General features: G+C 52.8%; 1 protein-coding gene across 1 annotated transcript in view; it reads left to right on the plus strand.

The window, feature by feature from the left end:
- The window catches only part of LOC143925126 (CD63 antigen-like), a 16,508-nt gene extending 11,430 nt beyond the window's left edge, over positions 1-5,078 (plus strand). Inside the window, exons 4-6 of the mRNA XM_077449743.1 lie at positions 3,380-3,535; positions 4,104-4,187; positions 4,888-5,078. Coding sequence (XP_077305869.1) covers positions 3,380-3,535; positions 4,104-4,187; positions 4,888-4,953 — 306 coding nt within the window. The 3' untranslated portion in view covers positions 4,954-5,078. The remainder of the gene's footprint in view (positions 1-3,379; positions 3,536-4,103; positions 4,188-4,887) is intronic.
- The last annotated feature ends 12,031 nt before the right edge of the window (positions 5,079-17,109 follow it).

The following is a 17,109-nucleotide window of genomic DNA, read 5'->3' on the forward strand; positions in this document are numbered from 1 at the left end:
CTAAAAATTGATAGCATGTTCTCAATTTTTCCGACGGAAAAACTTTCCATCGGTAATTCCGATCGCGTGTAATGCAATTCCGAGACGCCAAAAATCACGCATTGCTCAGATTCAACTACGAGACGGAAGCTATTGGCTACTGGCTATCGAACTTCCCATTTCTAGTCCCGTCATACGTGTTGTATGTCACCGCGCTATAAATGATCGGAATTTGATGTGACCGTGTGTAGGCAAGACAGCTTGAGCCGAATTCCGTCTGGAAAACCATCAGAGCTTTTTTCCGACAAGAATTTCCGATGGTGTGTACGCGGCATTAGACTCGCAGCTCATAATACATCAGTGGGATTAGTAAAATGTAGAGAATTCCAACTATAAGAATAATTTACTGAATAATCACAATTAAATGAAGAATAATAATGACCAGAAACCCTAAGGGCCGGTTCACACAGGGGGCGACACGAGGCGACACGACTTGCCTCGCGCGACCTGACAAGTCGCCCCCGTTCTGTACAATGGAACCATTCTAAGAGGAGCGACTCGAGTCGCTCCGACTCAGAAAAAAAGGTTCCTGTACTACTTTTGGGCGACCTCGGGGCGACTTGCATTGACTTCTATACAGAAGTCATTGCAAGTCGCCGCTCAGGTCGCGGCGAGGCAAGTCGGTGTCGCCTCGCATCGCCCCCTGTGTGAACCGAGCCTTACCGCCAAAGTTATAGAGACCCCCACAGATTGGCGGTGGGGTGTGGAGGTGATGCCTGTGGATTGTGCGGTCGGTGTGGAGGTGACCCCCCCCCCCCCCCCCGATTGGCGGTCGGTGTGGAGGTGACCCCCCCCCCCCCCCCCCGATTGGCGGTCGGTGTGGAGGTGACCCCCCCCCCCCCCCGGATTGGCGGTCGGTGTGGAGGTGACCCCCCCCCCCCCCGGATTGGCGGTCGGTGTGGAGGTGACCCCCCCCCCCCCGGATTGGCGGTCGGTGTGGAGGTGACCCCCCCCCCCCCCCGGATTGGCGGTCGGTGTGGAGGTGACCCCCCCCCCCCCCCCCGGATTGGCGGTCGGTGTGGAGGTGACCCCCCCCCCCCCCCCCGGATTGGCGGTCGGTGTGGAGGTGACCCCCCCGGATTGGCGGTCGGTGTGGAGGTGACCCCCCCCCCCCGGATTGGCGGTCGGTGTGGAGGTGACCCCCCCCCCCCGGATTGGCGGTCGGTGTGGAGGTGACCCCCCCCCCCGGATTGGCGGTCGGTGTGGAGGTGACCCCCCCCCCCCCCCCGGATTGGCGGTCGGTGTGGAGGTGACCCCCCCCCCCCCCCGGATTGGCGGTCGGTGTGGAGGTGACCCCCCCCCCCCCGGATTGGCGGTCGGTGTGGAGGTGACCCCCCCCCGGATTGGCGGTCGGTGTGGAGGTGACCCCCCCCCCCCCCCCGGATTGGCGGTCGGTGTGGAGGTGACCCCCCCCCCCCCCCCGGATTGGCGGTCGGTGTGGAGGTGACCCCCCCCCCCCCCCGGATTGGCGGTCGGTGTGGAGGTGACCCCCCCCCCCCCCCCCCCCGGATTGGCGGTCGGTGTGGAGGTGACCCCCCCCCCCCCCCCGGATTGGCGGTCGGTGTGGAGGTGACCCCCCCCCCCCCCCCCCGGATTGGCGGTCGGTGTGGAGGTGACCCCCCCCCCCCCCCCCCCCCCCCCCGGATTGGGCGGTCGGTGTGGAGGTGACCCCCCCCCCCCCCCGGATTGGCGGTCGGTGTGGAGGTGACCCCCCCCCGGATTGGCGGTCGGTGTGGAGGTGAGCCCCCCCGGATTGGCGGTCGGTGTGGAGGTGACCCCCCCCCCCCCCCCCCCGGATTGGCGGTCGGTGTGGAGGTGACCCCCCCCCCCCCCCGGATTGGCGGTCGGTGTGGAGGTGACCCCCCCCCCCGGATTGGCGGTCGGTGTGGAGGTGACCCCCCCCCCCCCCCCCGGATTGGCGGTCGGTGTGGAGGTGACCCCCCCCCCCCCCCGGATTGGCGGTCGGTGTGGAGGTGACCCCCCCCCCCCCCCCCCGGATTGGCGGTCGGTGTGGAGGTGACCCCCCCCCCCCCGGATTGGCGGTCGGTGTGGAGGTGACCCCCCCCCCCCCCCGGATTGGCGGTCGGTGTGGAGGTGACCCCCCCCCGGATTGGCGGTCGGTGTGGAGGTGAGCCCCCCGGATTGGCGGTCGGTGTGGAGATGAGCCCCCCCGGATTGGCGGTCGGTGTGGAGGTGACCCCTTATGGTTGGTGGTCATTGTAGTTGGAGTGACCTTCTTCTAGATCTGTGGTTGGTGTAGAAGTGACCCTTTAGATTGGTGGTCGGTGTAAGTAGATCTGCTCTCTTCTCAAGGGAACCCCTAGCAATCGGGAAAGGCTTCAGGACAAGCCTCCTACAGGATGGTCCTGTGGCTAAACGGCCCAGTGCCACCAGTTCCAAAACCAGGAATTCTGGGAAAGGATACAGAGAAGTGACCATAATGGTTCAGCACTTTGGCCCCACTGCAGGAGAGTTGTGGCCGTGCCCATTATTTTTTTTTATTTTTGATACACTTCATTTTTAATTTTATTTTTGAGGCAGGGACCTGAATAAAATAAGTTTTAATCATTTTAAAAGCTCATAAATAGAAAAAAATCTGTATGAAAAGCACCATATCCATATAGTGCAGAACTTTCATCCCTGGAGGGGGAGGGAGGGCAGGGAGGGGCTGGTTTGTTGGCGGTGTGAAATCCGCAGAGGACACCATATATACCCCCGTTCTCCTGGCACACACCGGGATCTCCTCTCTGTGAAAGGCGGGGAAGTTCCCGGTAGTTAATGGTTGGACTCGCGGCTGGTTTTGGTTGTAGTTCTGCTGCGGTGACAACAAAGCTCTGCCAAGTCATAATGAGGCCGGACGCTTCCTGCCCAGAACTACTTCACAAAGAAAAGCAATTAGGGATTGGCAGAGCTGGATGGAGTTTAAACCTCACAAATTGGATTGCATGATAAATTGCTCAATAAATACATTTTATATCGAGGAAGAAAAGGGCCCCTGGGAAAGAGGATCGGCCCTTGTTGGGTTTTAAAAGCTGACCTCTGACCTTCTCCTCCAGTCTTGCACCTCGACCTGGACTGAAATGACTTCCTCTGATTTAACTGCACACTGCGAGCTTCTCACAATGTGCATTAGAAGCTGCAGCGAGTCAGTCCACCTCATTTCGGGTGGTGTTAATGTTTTGTAAATGGGGTCTTAGTGATTCAAGAAGTCATATTTTTCAGGTCAGGTTAGAGGGCTTTTTGGGAGTGGGGGTTGGGGGGGGGGGGGTGAGGCGTCTCTTTCTCTTCCAGTCCTGGAAGCCTCCCTGATCTTCCCTCTTATTCCTCTTCTTGTTTTCAGTTCCAATGCTGCGGAGCCAGGAATTTCACGGATTGGTTCAAAGTCAACACCAGTTCTGGGGTGTCCTCCGGGTCGGTGCCCCCCAGCTGCTGCAAGACCGTACAGCTGCAGTGTGGTGAGAATGCGGGGGCGCGCATCGACAACATCTATACACAGGTAGGTGGGATGGGTGGGGGCAAGGTGGAAGAATCGTTACCTGGTGTGGTGAAGTGCTGGGGAAGCTGCCCGACTTCCTGGGGGCCCAACTGCAGACAGAGCTGATTTTAAATGGGTCGTTAGTGCACTGCAAGGCCACATCTACACCAGCCACCAGTGTGGGGGGGGGGGGGGGGGTCTGGGCTACACCAGCCACCAGTGTGGGGGAGGGGGGGGGGTCTGGGCTACACCAGCCACCAGTGTAGGGGGGGGGGGGGTCTGGGCTACACCAGCCACCAGTGTAGGGGGGGGGGGGGGCTGGGGCTACACCGTGGCAAGAATAACTCTGGTGTTGCAGTGAGATCATCATCCTTATCACTTGCATGGAAGGTACACTTGCCATATAATGTGTGGCTGAGACGCTGCACCCATTTCCTGCCCCAGTGACCCCCGTTCCCCCCTCATTTGTTCTAGTGTCTCAGGATCGAGTAGAAATCCCCCTGCGGGGGTCCAGGACCAGGAACAAAGTTCTATTGAAAGTGGACCTTGGGCTGGAATTGGGCTTTAATGCGCGCTTGCTGTCTTGCAGGGCTGTGTAATGAAGATGCAGATGTGGATATCGGAACACGTTGAAGTGATTGGCGCGGTGGGCGTCGGCCTCGGCTTCTCACAGGTACTGCTGGTGCTGGGTATAACTGTAGAGAGAAGGGGTCTCTGTGGATACACACGCACCTGGTTTTTGTTAAAGCTGAAGTTGAATTTATTTTTATCATTTTTACCTTCCGTCCCCGGATTCTCCTCCTTCGACCTGTCCCCGTGTGACCTGTCCCCGTGTGACCTGTCCTCGTGTGACCTGTCCTCGTGTGACCTGTCCTCGTGTGACCTGTCCTCGTGTGACCTGTCCTCGTGTGACCTGTCCTCGTGTGACCTGTCCTCGTGTGACCTGTCCTCGTGTGACCTGTCCCCGTGTGACCTGTCCCCGTGTGACCTGTCCCCCCGTGTGACCTGTCCCCCCGTGTGACCTGTCCCCCCGTGTGACCTGTCCCCCCGTGTGACCTGTCCCCCCGGTTGACCTGTCGCCCCCGTGTGACCTGTCCCCCCGTGTGACCTGTCCCCCCGTGTGACCTGTCCCCCCGTGTGACCTGTCCCCCCGTGTGACCTGTCCCCCCGTGTGACCTGTCCCCCCGTGTGACCTGTCCCCTCGTGTGACCTGTCCTCGTGTGACCTGTCCTCGTGTGACCTGTCCTCGTGTGACCTGTCCTCGTGTGACCTGTCCTCGTGTGACCTGTCCCTCGTGTGACCTGTCCCTCGTGTGACCTGTCCCCCGTGTGACCTGTCCCCCCGTGTGACCTGTCCCGGTCCTCTCTCTGCAGATCCTGGGCATCGTCTTCTCCTGTCTCCTTGTAAGGCTTCTGCAGGAAAACTACGTGTCGGTGTGACCGGCGTGAAGAATGGCGTCCATGTGACCGGCGTCCGCTCATTAATATCATTTGTCTGTCCTGTAAATATTCCGAGTACAGATCTCCTCCAACATGAGAGCTCGGTGATTAAACGATTCATCACACTTGTGTGTTCAGTGGTGTCATTGGGGTCAGAACTAAATATTTGGTGACATTTTTACCTAAACACCAGATGTGATGCTCTGAAGGCGCCGACCTATGGCAGACGAGTCCATCAACAGAACCTCCATTTCATAAATACGAGTGAAGTGTGTTCATTTCCAGGGGGGGGGGGAAGGTTGGGTATAGAACAAATCATGCTAAAGTCCTGTAGATGGTGTACGTTTTGCCCACTTACATAGAAATGAAGGGTCTATAATTTCTATCATAGGTGTATTGTATATGATAGAGACAGAATATCAACCAAAAATCCAGAAAATCACATGATACAAATGTTATAAATGGAGTTGCAGTTCAGTGAGTAAAATAAGTATTTGATCCCCAAGCAAAAAATGACTTGGTAGTTGGTGGAGAAACCCTTGTTGGTGATCACAGAGGTCAGACGTTTCTTGTAGGTGGTGATGAGGTTCGCACATCTCAGGAGAGATTTTCGTCCTCTCTTCTCTACAGATCTTCTCTAAATACTTAAAGTGGATGTAAACTCGGAAAAGTTTTAATTAAGGCTTGCACCTTGTACAGTATAGGATTTCATGTCATCTGTGCCCAGTCTTGCCACGAAGAGTTACTCCAGCTCTGAGCAACCCTCTTATATTTTTTTTTTTTTCAGTGAGATAAAAATTGACACTTGGAGAAATAGGAGTCAGTCCCCCCCCCCCCCCCTCGCTATGATATGCACAAGCCTGAGAGAGACTTTCTGTGTACTTCAGATCCCCTCCTCCTTTCTTCTCCTCCAGCTCTCCCAGGATTGGCAGCTCCGTGCCTCAGCATGATTGGGCATGCTGAAGTCATGTGATGACTTTTCTGGGTTTGGACTGGATGTTGGGGATCATAGCAGAAGATCAGTGTAAGAAATAAACAGGAGAAAATGAATATTGACAAGGGGAGTGTAGAGGTGGGTGGGGGGGGGGGGGTGTCTACTGACATCACCACTCCACCCACTGACCTCCGGACAACAAACCTGTCCAGACTCTGATGGTTTTTCAGGCCTCACAACAGAGGGGAGACAATTTGACAGTTAAGGATACGTGCAGGAGGCATATACTGTATATCCTTATAGATGACCACTATGGCAGTCGTTTTAGAAAGTATGAGAAAGGGCTTGCATTTGCTTTAAGGTTTCTTGGCCATTGCTTGGAAACTCGAAGTTTCACCTCCCTCCATAAATTTTCTATAGGATTAAGGTCTGGAGACTGGCTAGGCCACTCCATTACCTTTTTTTTTTCTTCTTCTTGAGCCACTCCTTTGTTGCCTTGGCGGTATGTTTTGGGTCATTAGAAGACCCATCCATGACCTATCTTCAGTGTTCTGGCTGAGCGAAGAAGGTTCTGGAGGTTATGATAGTGGGCAGTATGTGCAGGAGACACGTGTGGGTGGTATGTGCAGGAGGGAAGTGTATAGGACAGTGATGGCGAACCTTGGCATTCGAGTTGTTTTGGAACTACATTTCCCATGATGCTCAACTACACTGCAGAATGCATGAGCATCATGGGAAATGTAGTTCTAAAACATCTGGGGTGCCAAGGTTCGCCATCACTGGTATAGGATATGAATCTGGATGGTATGTACAGCAGAGGAGTGTGGAGGGTATGACAGTGGGCAGTATGTACGAGAGAGAAGTGTATAGGATTTGACAGTGGGTGGCATGTACAGGAGAGGAGTGCGGAGGGTATGGCAGTGGGTGGCATGTACAGGAGAGGAGTGCGGAGGGTATGGCAGTGGGTGGCATGTACAGGAGAGGAGTGCGGAGGGTATGGCAGTGGGTGGCATGTACAGGAGAGGAGTGCGGAGGGTATGGCGGTATGGGTGGCATGTACAGGAGAGGAGTGCGGAGGGTATGGCAGTGGGTGGCATGTACAGGAGAGGAGTGCGGAGGGTATGGCAGTGGGTGTCATGTACAGGAGAGGAGTGCGGAGGGTATGGCGGTATGGGTGGCATGTACAGGAGAGGAGTGCGGAGGGTATGGCGGTATGGGTGGCATGTACAGGAGAGGAGTGCGGAGGGTATGGCGGTATGGGTGGCATGTACAGGAGAGGAGTGCGGAGGGTATGGCGGTATGGGTGGCATGTACAGGAGAGGAGTGCGGAGGGTATGGCGGTATGGGTGGCATGTACAGGAGAGGAGTGCGGAGGGTATGGCGGTATGGGTGGCATGTACAGGAGAGGAGTGCGGAGGGTATGGGTGGCATGTACAGGAGAGGAGTGCGGAGGGTATGGCGGTATGGGTGGCATGTACAGGAGAGGAGTGCGGAGGGTATGGGTGGCATGTACAGGAGAGGAGTGCGGAGGGTATGGGTGGCATGTACAGGAGAGGAGTGCGGAGGGTATGGGTGGCATGTACAGGAGAGGAGTGCGGGGGGTATGGGTGGCATGTACAGGAGAGGAGTGCGGAGGGTATGGCGGTATGGGTGGCATGTACAGGAGAGGAGTGCGGAGGGTATGGCGGTATGGGTGGCATGTACAGGAGAGGAGTGCGGAGGGTATGGCGGTATGGGTGGCATGTACAGGAGAGGAGTGCGGAGGGTATGGCGGTATGGGTGGCATGTACAGGAGAGGAGTGCGGAGGGTATGGCGGTATGGGTGGCATGTACAGGAGAGGAGTGCGGAGGGTATGGCGGTATGGGTGGCATGTACAGGAGAGGAGTGCGGAGGGTATGGCGGTATGGGTGGCATGTACAGGAGAGGAGTGCGGAGGGTATGGCGGTATGGGTGGCATGTACAGGAGAGGAGTGCGGAGGGTATGGCGGTATGGGTGGCATGTACAGGAGAGGAGTGCGGAGGGTATGGCGGTATGGGTGGCATGTACAGGAGAGGAGTGCGGAGGGTATGGCGGTATGGGTGGCATGTACAGGAGAGGAGTGCGGAGGGTATGGCGGTATGGGTGGCATGTACAGGAGAGGAGTGCGGAGGGTATGGCGGTATGGGTGGCATGTACAGGAGAGGAGTGCGGAGGGTATGGCGGTATGGGTGGCATGTACAGGAGAGGAGTGCGGAGGGTATGGCGGTATGGGTGGCATGTACAGGAGGAGGAGTGCGGAGGGTATGGCGGTATGGGTGGCATGTACAGGAGAGGAGTGCGGAGGGTATGGCGGTATGGGTGGCATGTACAGGAGAGGAGTGCGGAGGGTATGGCGGTATGGGTGGCATGTACAGGAGAGGAGTGCGGAGGGTATGGCGGTATGGGTGGCATGTACAGGAGAGGAGTGCGGAGGGTATGGCGGTATGGGTGGCATGTACAGGAGAGGAGTGCGGAGGGTATGGCGGTATGGGTGGCATGTACAGGAGAGGAGTGCGGAGGGTATGGCGGTATGGGTGGCATGTACAGGAGAGGAGTGCGGAGGGTATGGCGGTATGGGTGGCATGTACAGGAGAGGAGTGCGGAGGGTATGGCGGTATGGGTGGCATGTACAGGAGAGGAGTGCGGAGGGTATGGCGGTATGGGTGGCATGTACAGGAGAGGAGTGCGGAGGGTATGGCGGTATGGGTGGCATGTACAGGAGAGGAGTGCGGAGGGTATGGCGGTATGGGTGGCATGTACAGGAGGAGGAGTGCGGAGGGTATGGCGGTATGGGTGGCATGTACAGGAGAGGAGTGCGGAGGGTATGGCGGTATGGGTGGCCATGTACAGGAGAGGAGTGCGGAGGGTATGGCGGTATGGGTGGCATGTACAGGAGAGGAGTGCGGAGGGTATGGCGGTATGGGTGGCCATGTACAGGAGAGGAGTGCGGAGGGTATGGCGGTATGGTGGCATGTACAGGAGAGGAGTGCGGAGGGTATGGCGGTATGGGTGGCATGTACAGGAGAGGAGTGCGGAGGGTATGGCGGTATGGGTGGCATGTACAGGAGAGGAGTGCGGAGGGTATGGCGGTATGGGTGGCATGTACAGGAGAGGAGTGCGGAGGGTATGGCGGTATGGGTGGCATGTACAGGAGAGGAGTGCGGAGGGTATGGCGGTATGGGTGGCATGTACAGGAGAGGAGTGCGGAGGGTATGGCGGTATGGGTGGCATGTACAGGAGAGGAGTGCGGAGGGTATGGCGGTATGGGTGGCATGTACAGGAGAGGAGTGCGGAGGGTATGGCGGTATGGGTGGCATGTACAGGAGAGGAGTGCGGAGGGTATGGCGGTATGGGTGGCATGTACAGGAGAGGAGTGCGGAGGGTATGGCGGTATGGGTGGCATGTACAGGAGAGGAGTGCGGAGGGTATGGCGGTATGGGTGGCATGTACAGGAGAGGAGTGCGGAGGGTATGGCGGTATGGGTGGCATGTACAGGAGAGGAGTGCGGAGGGTATGGCGGTATGGGTGGCATGTACAGGAGAGGAGTGCGGAGGGTATGGCGGTATGGGTGGCATGTACAGGAGAGGAGTGCGGAGGGTATGGCGGTATGGGTGGCATGTACAGGAGAGGAGTGCGGAGGGTATGGCGGTATGGGTGGCATGTACAGGAGAGGAGTGCGGAGGGTATGGCGGTATGGAGAGGAGTGTTGAGGGTAGTATGGGGAATATGTGCAGGAAAGCAGTTTGCAGATAATGACTTCTTAATGTATAAGAGGGATACAGAGGAAAGATGTTACCAATACCAATGTGTGTGGTGGAGGAGGGGGATCTCACTGGGAATGGACCAGGAAGAGGGTCATTTTGCAAAATGAAAGTAGAATTTACAAATAATGGAAGAATTGGATGAACACGGGAAGCCCACATTGTGTTTCCAGGGCGAGTGGCTTTGTAGCTGTTGGGGTTTTTTTTTTTTTTTTTTTTTCCCCCTCCTCTTCAGATGAACCTGGACTTGCTTGTTTGCCATCACATGTCGCCCCAGATCAAAAAGATTCTACAATATGTCCTCAATGGGCCTGTGATGGATCTAGCCAGGCATTTTGGGAAGGAAAGTCATCCCGTATGCGAACAATGAACCTTTGGTCTCTTACATGTAGCGTTGGCTCCTGATCAGCAGGCACTATGTTTTTTTTTTTTTTTTTTTTTTTTTTTCTAAAGTTAATTTGCCTCGGTTGAGTTTTGGGGGCTAATTTTCTATTTCTAAATTTTTAGTTTCAGTACTGTCACCGCCGGCAAGAGTAAGAACGCAGTTTAGCTGGGTGTATTGAATGCCGCTGTTCTCTCGGAAGCCAGCCCAGTGCGAGTGTTCTACTGCTGTGCATTCTGGGAGGTGGTATTTAAGGTACCGACGTCACATGCTGCGAGGTTCCGGAGATTATTTTCTGTCTGTCCAGTTCTGGAGGTCCTTTTGGCCTGGGGTGGGGAACCATGCATTTTGAGTCTTGGGGCCGGCCCATAGGCAATGCAACTGCAGGGACAGGCCTGAATGGAGTTCGAGGCCTATTGATCCAAGGGTGGTCCGGTGGCGTCTTCTCTGAAGGGAGAGGCCCAGCAACTGAAGAACCCCAGAGGAGTACTCTTCAGGAGAAGGCCGTGCGCAAGGCTGACTTCTCTGAAGGAGCCTGGAGGCTTGGTTAAAGGACCCAACCTGGATCAACTCTCATATATTATCGCTGGATCAGTTGAGAGATACTGGTGCCGTATGCAGGGCCGTTTTTAAGGCAGGGCAAAAGGGGCAGCTGCCCTGGGCCCTGTTATTGTTGTGGGGCCAAAAGCAGCTACCTCATACTTGGCAACTATCCTGGTTTAAATTCCCTCATCCCTTGAAGTTTTAGTCCCGTGCTGTGTCCTGATATCTCAGTGTGAAGTGCTGCTACTAATGCTGCCCAGCTCTGCCCTATTGTGTACAGATGACTCACCTGTAAACTCTGTGTTTACATGTAAATAGTGGCAACATTTATATGTAAAAAGCAGCGGCATTGATATGTATATCATGCCCCCCCCCCCCCCTGAGGTCACATCCTAGAGTAATCTGTAGCAACCAATCAACAAGCAGAAATCATGTGCTGTAACTAATCAGTGAGCCCTAATGTGTGCTGTAACCTTTAGCAACCAGTCAGTGAGCGGTAATGATACAGTGTAACCACTGGCAACCAATCGCAATAGCTGCCTGATCTGATTCAGTAAATGGATTTTGAGTCTAGCTGCTATTTATTGTATGTCTCAGACCAGGTGGAGGGGCCCCAGGAAAAGTTTTGCCCAGGGTCCAATCAATATTAAAGACGGCCCTGACCGTATGATAGCTCTTTGAATTTGTCTGCGTCCCTGAGTAACGCTCAAGTGTACATCGCAAGTCTGTGGCAGAGACTTTAACCACTTTCAGACCGGATCATTTTGCTGGTCAAAGACCAGACCACTTTTTGCGATTCGGCACTGCGTCGATTTAACTGACAATTGCGCGGTCGTGCGACGTGGCTCCCAAACAAATTTTTTCCCCACAAATAGAGCTTTCTTTTGGTGGTATTTGATCACCTCCTGCGGTTTTTATTTTTTGCGCTATAAACAAAAATAGAGCGACAATTTTGAAAAAAACGCATTATTTTTTACTTTTTGTTATAATAAATATCCCCCAAAAATATATAAAAAAACATTTTTTTCCCTCAGTTTAGGCCGATACGTATTCTTCTACATATTTTTGACATAAAAAAAATAAGCGATTATTGATTGGTTTGCGCAAAAGTTATAGCGTTTACAAAATAGGGATAGTTTTATAGAATTTTTTTTTTTTTTTTTTTACTAGTAATGGCGGCGATCAGCGATTTATTTATTTTTTGACTGCGACATTGGGGGACACATCGGACATTTTTGACACATTTTTGGGACCACTGTCATTTATACAGCAATCAATGCTATATAAATGCAGTGATTACTGTGTAAATGACACTGGCAGTGAAAGGGTTAACCAGTGGGTGGCAGTGTAGGGGTTAAGTGTTCCTAGGGGTGTGTTACTAACTGTGGGGGGGTTGGGCTTTCATTCAGTGAACACTGATCTCTGCTCCAATCACATGGAGCGGAGATCAGCGTCACTAGTTGCTAGGCAGAATGGAGAAATGCTGTTTGCAACGGCATTTCTTCATTTGGCCGCTCTGTGAGACGATCGCGGGTATGCCCGCGGCGATCGAGTCCGCGGGTCCCGCGACTCTCGGATGTCCAGACCAGCGTGGGAGCGCGCCGGCGCGCTCTCGAGGGCAGGGCGGAAAATTTAAAGGGACGTATATGTACGCCCATTTGCCTGCCCGTGCCATTCTGTCGACGTACATCGGCGTGTGCTGGTCGGCAAGTGGTTAATGAGCGCCCTACTGGCTGCTAGACCGCCTCTCACTAGGCCTATCTGGGGGTTGTAAAATCCAGTTGTGAAACAGTTGCTACTCTCTGGATTTTCTATAAGGAATTCCTTAATTTTTGCAATCTAAAGTACCTGAACTCACTCCTAACCCTCTACCCTTCCTTGAGAGACTCCGGTTCTGTTTCAAATAAATAACCCAAAAGAAGATTCAGTGTCAGTTTCTAAATTTCTTTGGGCCACCGACCACGGGAACCCCTAGATCAGGGATCTCAAACTGGCGTCCCTCCAGCTGTTGCTAAACTACAAGTCCCATCAGGCTTTGCAAGGTTGATAGTTACAAGCATGACTCCCACAGGCAGAGGCATGATGGGGCTTGTAGTTTCGCAACAGCTGGAGGGCCACCAGTTTGAGACCACTGCCCTAGATGGAGAAGCAGACAAGAAGGTAACGGTAAACCCAATAAAACCAGCAGCTCCTTCGGGGGTCAGTGTTACATACATGGAACGCCAATGGGATCATCACTCTTGGAAAATGTTCATACTATCAGGGGTTGGGTCTCCTCCCCCCCCCCCCCCCCCCCCCCCCCTTTTCTACATAATTAAACAATCACAGACAAGCCTCAAAACTAGTTTTTTAATTTAACATTCCATCCTTCTCGTTTTCAGAAACACTTAAAAAAGAGAAAACTGTAGTCAGTTGCAACTGTTTTGCAGATCAAACATAGGGGGAAAAAAAAAATGGAATCACACAGAAAAAATAGGAGTCTGCTTCCCCCCCCCCCCCCTCGCTATGATATGCACAAAGCTGAGAGAGACATTCTGTGTACTTCAGATTCCCCTCCTCCTTTCTTCTCCAGCTCTCCCAGGATTGGCAGCACCAAACCTCAGCATGATTGGGCATGCTGAAGTCATGTGGTGAGTTTTCTGGGTTTGGATTGGATGTTGGTGTACTTTGCAGTTCTAAAACAAATGTCTGCCTCAGATTCAATCACTTCCATCCACAGGCCATGATTGCTTTTCTTTAGCTCACTCTATCCTCTTTTTTTTTTTTTTTTCTGTTTAGGTGTTAAAGGATAACTAAACCCTTTGTTTCTTAATATGTTATACTTGCTTCCTCTGTGCAGTTGGTTTTGCACAGAGTGGTCCCGATCCTCCTCTTCTGGGGTCCCTCAGCAGCGCTCCTGGCTCCTCCTCTTCTTGAGTGCCCCGTTGGAGAAGCGCTCTCCTTTGGGGCACCTGTGTGGGAGCGCTCTGTGTCCTGCTGCTGCGTTATTGGATTGGATTTGACTCCCACTGCTATCAATCTATCCAATCAGGACCTGAGACACCGGCCGGAGCTGGTGTGCGTGTTCTCGGTGCTGGAAAGACTGGGCTCAGCTGTGGAAAAGGGAGGGGAGGGGGGGAGCTGCACTATAGCAGACGGCCGCCTGAAGAAATCGTGCAAATTTCCACAATCGTTGATGATACAGTATCTCACAAAAATGAGTACGCCCCTCACATTTCCTTCTCTCTTTTCATGTGACAACACTGAAGAAATGACACTTGTCTACAATGTAAAGTAGTGAGTGTACAGCTTGTATAACAGTGTAAATTTCCTGTCCCCTCAAAATAACTCAACACACAGCCATTAATGTCTAAACCGCTGGCAACAAAAGTCAGGACACCCCCTAAGTGAAAATGTCCAAATTGGGTCCAATTAGCCATTTTCCCTCCCCGGTGTCATGTGACTCGTTAGTGTTACAAGGTCTCAGGTGTGAATGAGGAGCAGGTGTGTTAAATTTGGTGTTATCGCTCTCACTCTCTCATCCTGGTCACTGGAAGTACAACATGACACCTCATGGCAAAGAACTCTCTGAGGATCTGAAGATAAGAATTGTTGCTCTACATAAAGATGGCCTAGGCTATAAGAAGATTGCTAAGACCCTGAAACTGAGCTGCAGCACGGTGGCCAAGACCATACAGCGGTATAACAGGACAGGTTCCCCTCAGAACAGGCCTCCCCATGGTCCACCAAAGAAGTTGAGGTCACGTGCTCAGCGTCATATCCAGAGGTTGTCTTTGGGAAATAGACGTATGAGTGCTGCCAGCATTGCTGCAGAGGTTGTAGGGGGGGGTCAGCCTGTCAGTGCTCAGACCATACGCCGCACACTGCATCAAATTGGTCTGCATGGCTGTCATCCCAGAAGGAAGCCTCTTCTAAAGATGATGCACAAGAAAGACCAAAACAGTTTGCTGAAGACAAGCAGACTAAGGAGATGGATTACTGGAACCATGTCCTGTGGTCTGATGAGACCAAGATAAACGTATTTGGTGTCAGATGGTGACAAGCGTGTGTGGGGGCAACCAGGTGAGGAGGACAAAGACAAGTGTCTCTTGTCTACAGTCAGGCATGGTGGTGGGGGTGTCATGGTCTGGGGCTGCATGAGTGCTGCCGGCACTGGGGGGCTACAGATCATTGAGGGGACCATGAATGCCAACATGTACTGTGATATACTGAAGCAGAGCATGAGCCCCTCCCTTCAGAGACTGGACCGCAGGGCAGTATTCCCACATGATAACCACCCCAAACACACCTCCAACACCACCACTGCCTTGCTAAAGAAGCTGAGGGTAAAGGTGATGGACTGGCCAAGCATGTCTCCAGACCTAAACCCTATTGATCATCTGTGGGACATCCTCAGACGGAAGGTGGAGGAGCGCAAGGTCTCCAACATCCACCAGCTCTGTGATGTCATCATGGGGGAGGGGAAGAGGACTCCAGTGACAACCTGTGACGCTCTGGTGACCTCCATGCCCAAGAGGGTTAAGGCAGTGCTGGAAAATAATGGCGGCCACACAAAATATTGACACTTTGGGCCCAATTTGGATATTTTCACTTAGGGGTGTACTGACTTTTGTGGCCAGCGGTTTAGACATTAATGGCTGTGTGTTGAGTTATTTTGAGGGGACAGGAAATTTACACTGTTATACAAGCTGTACACTCACTACTTTACATTGTAGACAAGTGTCATTTCTTCAGTGTTGTCACATGAAAAGAGAGAAGAAAAGATTTACACAAATGTCACTGAGAGGTGTACTTACTTTTGTGAGATATTGTATGGGGGTTACCCGTCAGGTAAAAGGTACGGGGGGGGAAGTGACAATAATTAAATCTTAAAAAAATTGCACAGGTTTATATTGAGATTTTGGACACTTTTCTTATTCCATCAATTGAAAGGATGTTTGGTGATGATGACGTTTGTTTTTCAGGATGTAATCTGTCATTTGTTTTAGAACTGCACAGTACAGGGCGATTCCATAATATTTTCCTCTGCTTGATCTGCAAAAACAGTTGCAATTGACTACAGTTTTCTTTCTTTTTTTGTATGCATTTCTTAAAAGGCAGAAGGTTTGAATGTTAAAATAAAATAGTTTTGAGGCATGTCTGTACTATGTATTAAAAACAAAAAACCCCATTAAAAAATTGAATGAACTTTTTCCAAAAGTGGTGGCTTTTTGCCTGGGGTCGTACAACAAAATGCTTTCAAAAGAACATCTGTTGAATAAGTGCAAAAACACTTGTTGATCCTGCCACAACTCCCCCCCCCCCCACCCACAAAAGTTATGAAGATGAGGGGACAAGGAGATGCTCTGTAGTGCCACCCTAGGTACAGTACAGGGAGTGAGTGTTGTCAAGCAAGTCCCACCCCTACACATACACTGTCCACCAATCGGAGTGTTCCAAGCAAGTCCCGCCTCTACACATACACTGTCCACCAATCGCAGTGTCCCAAGCAAGTCCCACCCCTACACTGTCCACCAATCGCAGTGTTCCAAACAAGTCCCACCTCTACACATACACGGTCCACCAAGCGGAGTGTTCCAAGCAAGTCCCACCCCTACACATACACTGTCCACCAATCGCAGTGTCCCAAGCAAGTCCCACCCCTACACATACACTGTCCACCAATCGCAGTGTCCCAAGCAAGTCCCACCCCTACACATACACTGTCCACCAATCGGAGTGTTCCAAGCAAGTCCCGCCTCTACACATACACTGTCCACCAATCGCAGTGTCCCAAGCAAGTCCCGCCCCTACACTGTCCACCAATCGGAGTGTTCCAAGCAAGTCCCACCCCTACACATACACTGTCCACTAATCGCAGTGTTCCAAGCAAGTCCCACCTCTACACATACACTGTCCACCAACCGCAGTGTCCCAAGCAAGTCCCACCCCTACACTGTCCACCAATCGGAGTGTTCCAAGCAAGTCCCACCCCTACACATACACTGTCCACCAATCGGAGTGTTCCAAGCAAGTCCCCACCCCTACACTGTCCACCAATCGCAGTGTCCCAAGCAAGTCCCACCCCTACACCTACACTGTCCACCAATCGCAGTGTCCCAAGCAAGTCCCACCCCTACACCTACACTGTCCACCAATCGCAGTGTCCCAATCAAGTCCCACCTCTACACATACACTGTCCACCAATCGCAGTGTCCCAAACAAGTCCCACCTCTACACATACACTGTCCACCAATCGCAGTGTCCCAAGCAAGTCCCACCTCTACACATACACTGTCCACCAATCGCAGTGTTTCAAGCAAGTCCCACCTCTACACATACACTGTCCACCAATCGCAGTGTCCCAAGCAAGTCCCACCTCTACACATACACTATCCACCAATCGCAGTGTTTCAAGCAAGTCCCACCTCTACACATACACTATCCACCAATCGCAGTGTTTCAAGCAAGTCCCACCTCTACACATACACTGTCCACCAATCGCAGTGTTTCAAGCAAGTCCCACCTCTACACATC

The sequence above is a fragment of the Lithobates pipiens genome, unplaced genomic scaffold (assembly GCF_037356315.1).
Source record: "Lithobates pipiens isolate NorthernLeopardFrog02 unplaced genomic scaffold, aLitPip1_a1.2 Scaffold_22, whole genome shotgun sequence".
In the NCBI taxonomy this organism is placed as follows: Eukaryota; Metazoa; Chordata; class Amphibia; order Anura; family Ranidae; genus Lithobates; species Lithobates pipiens.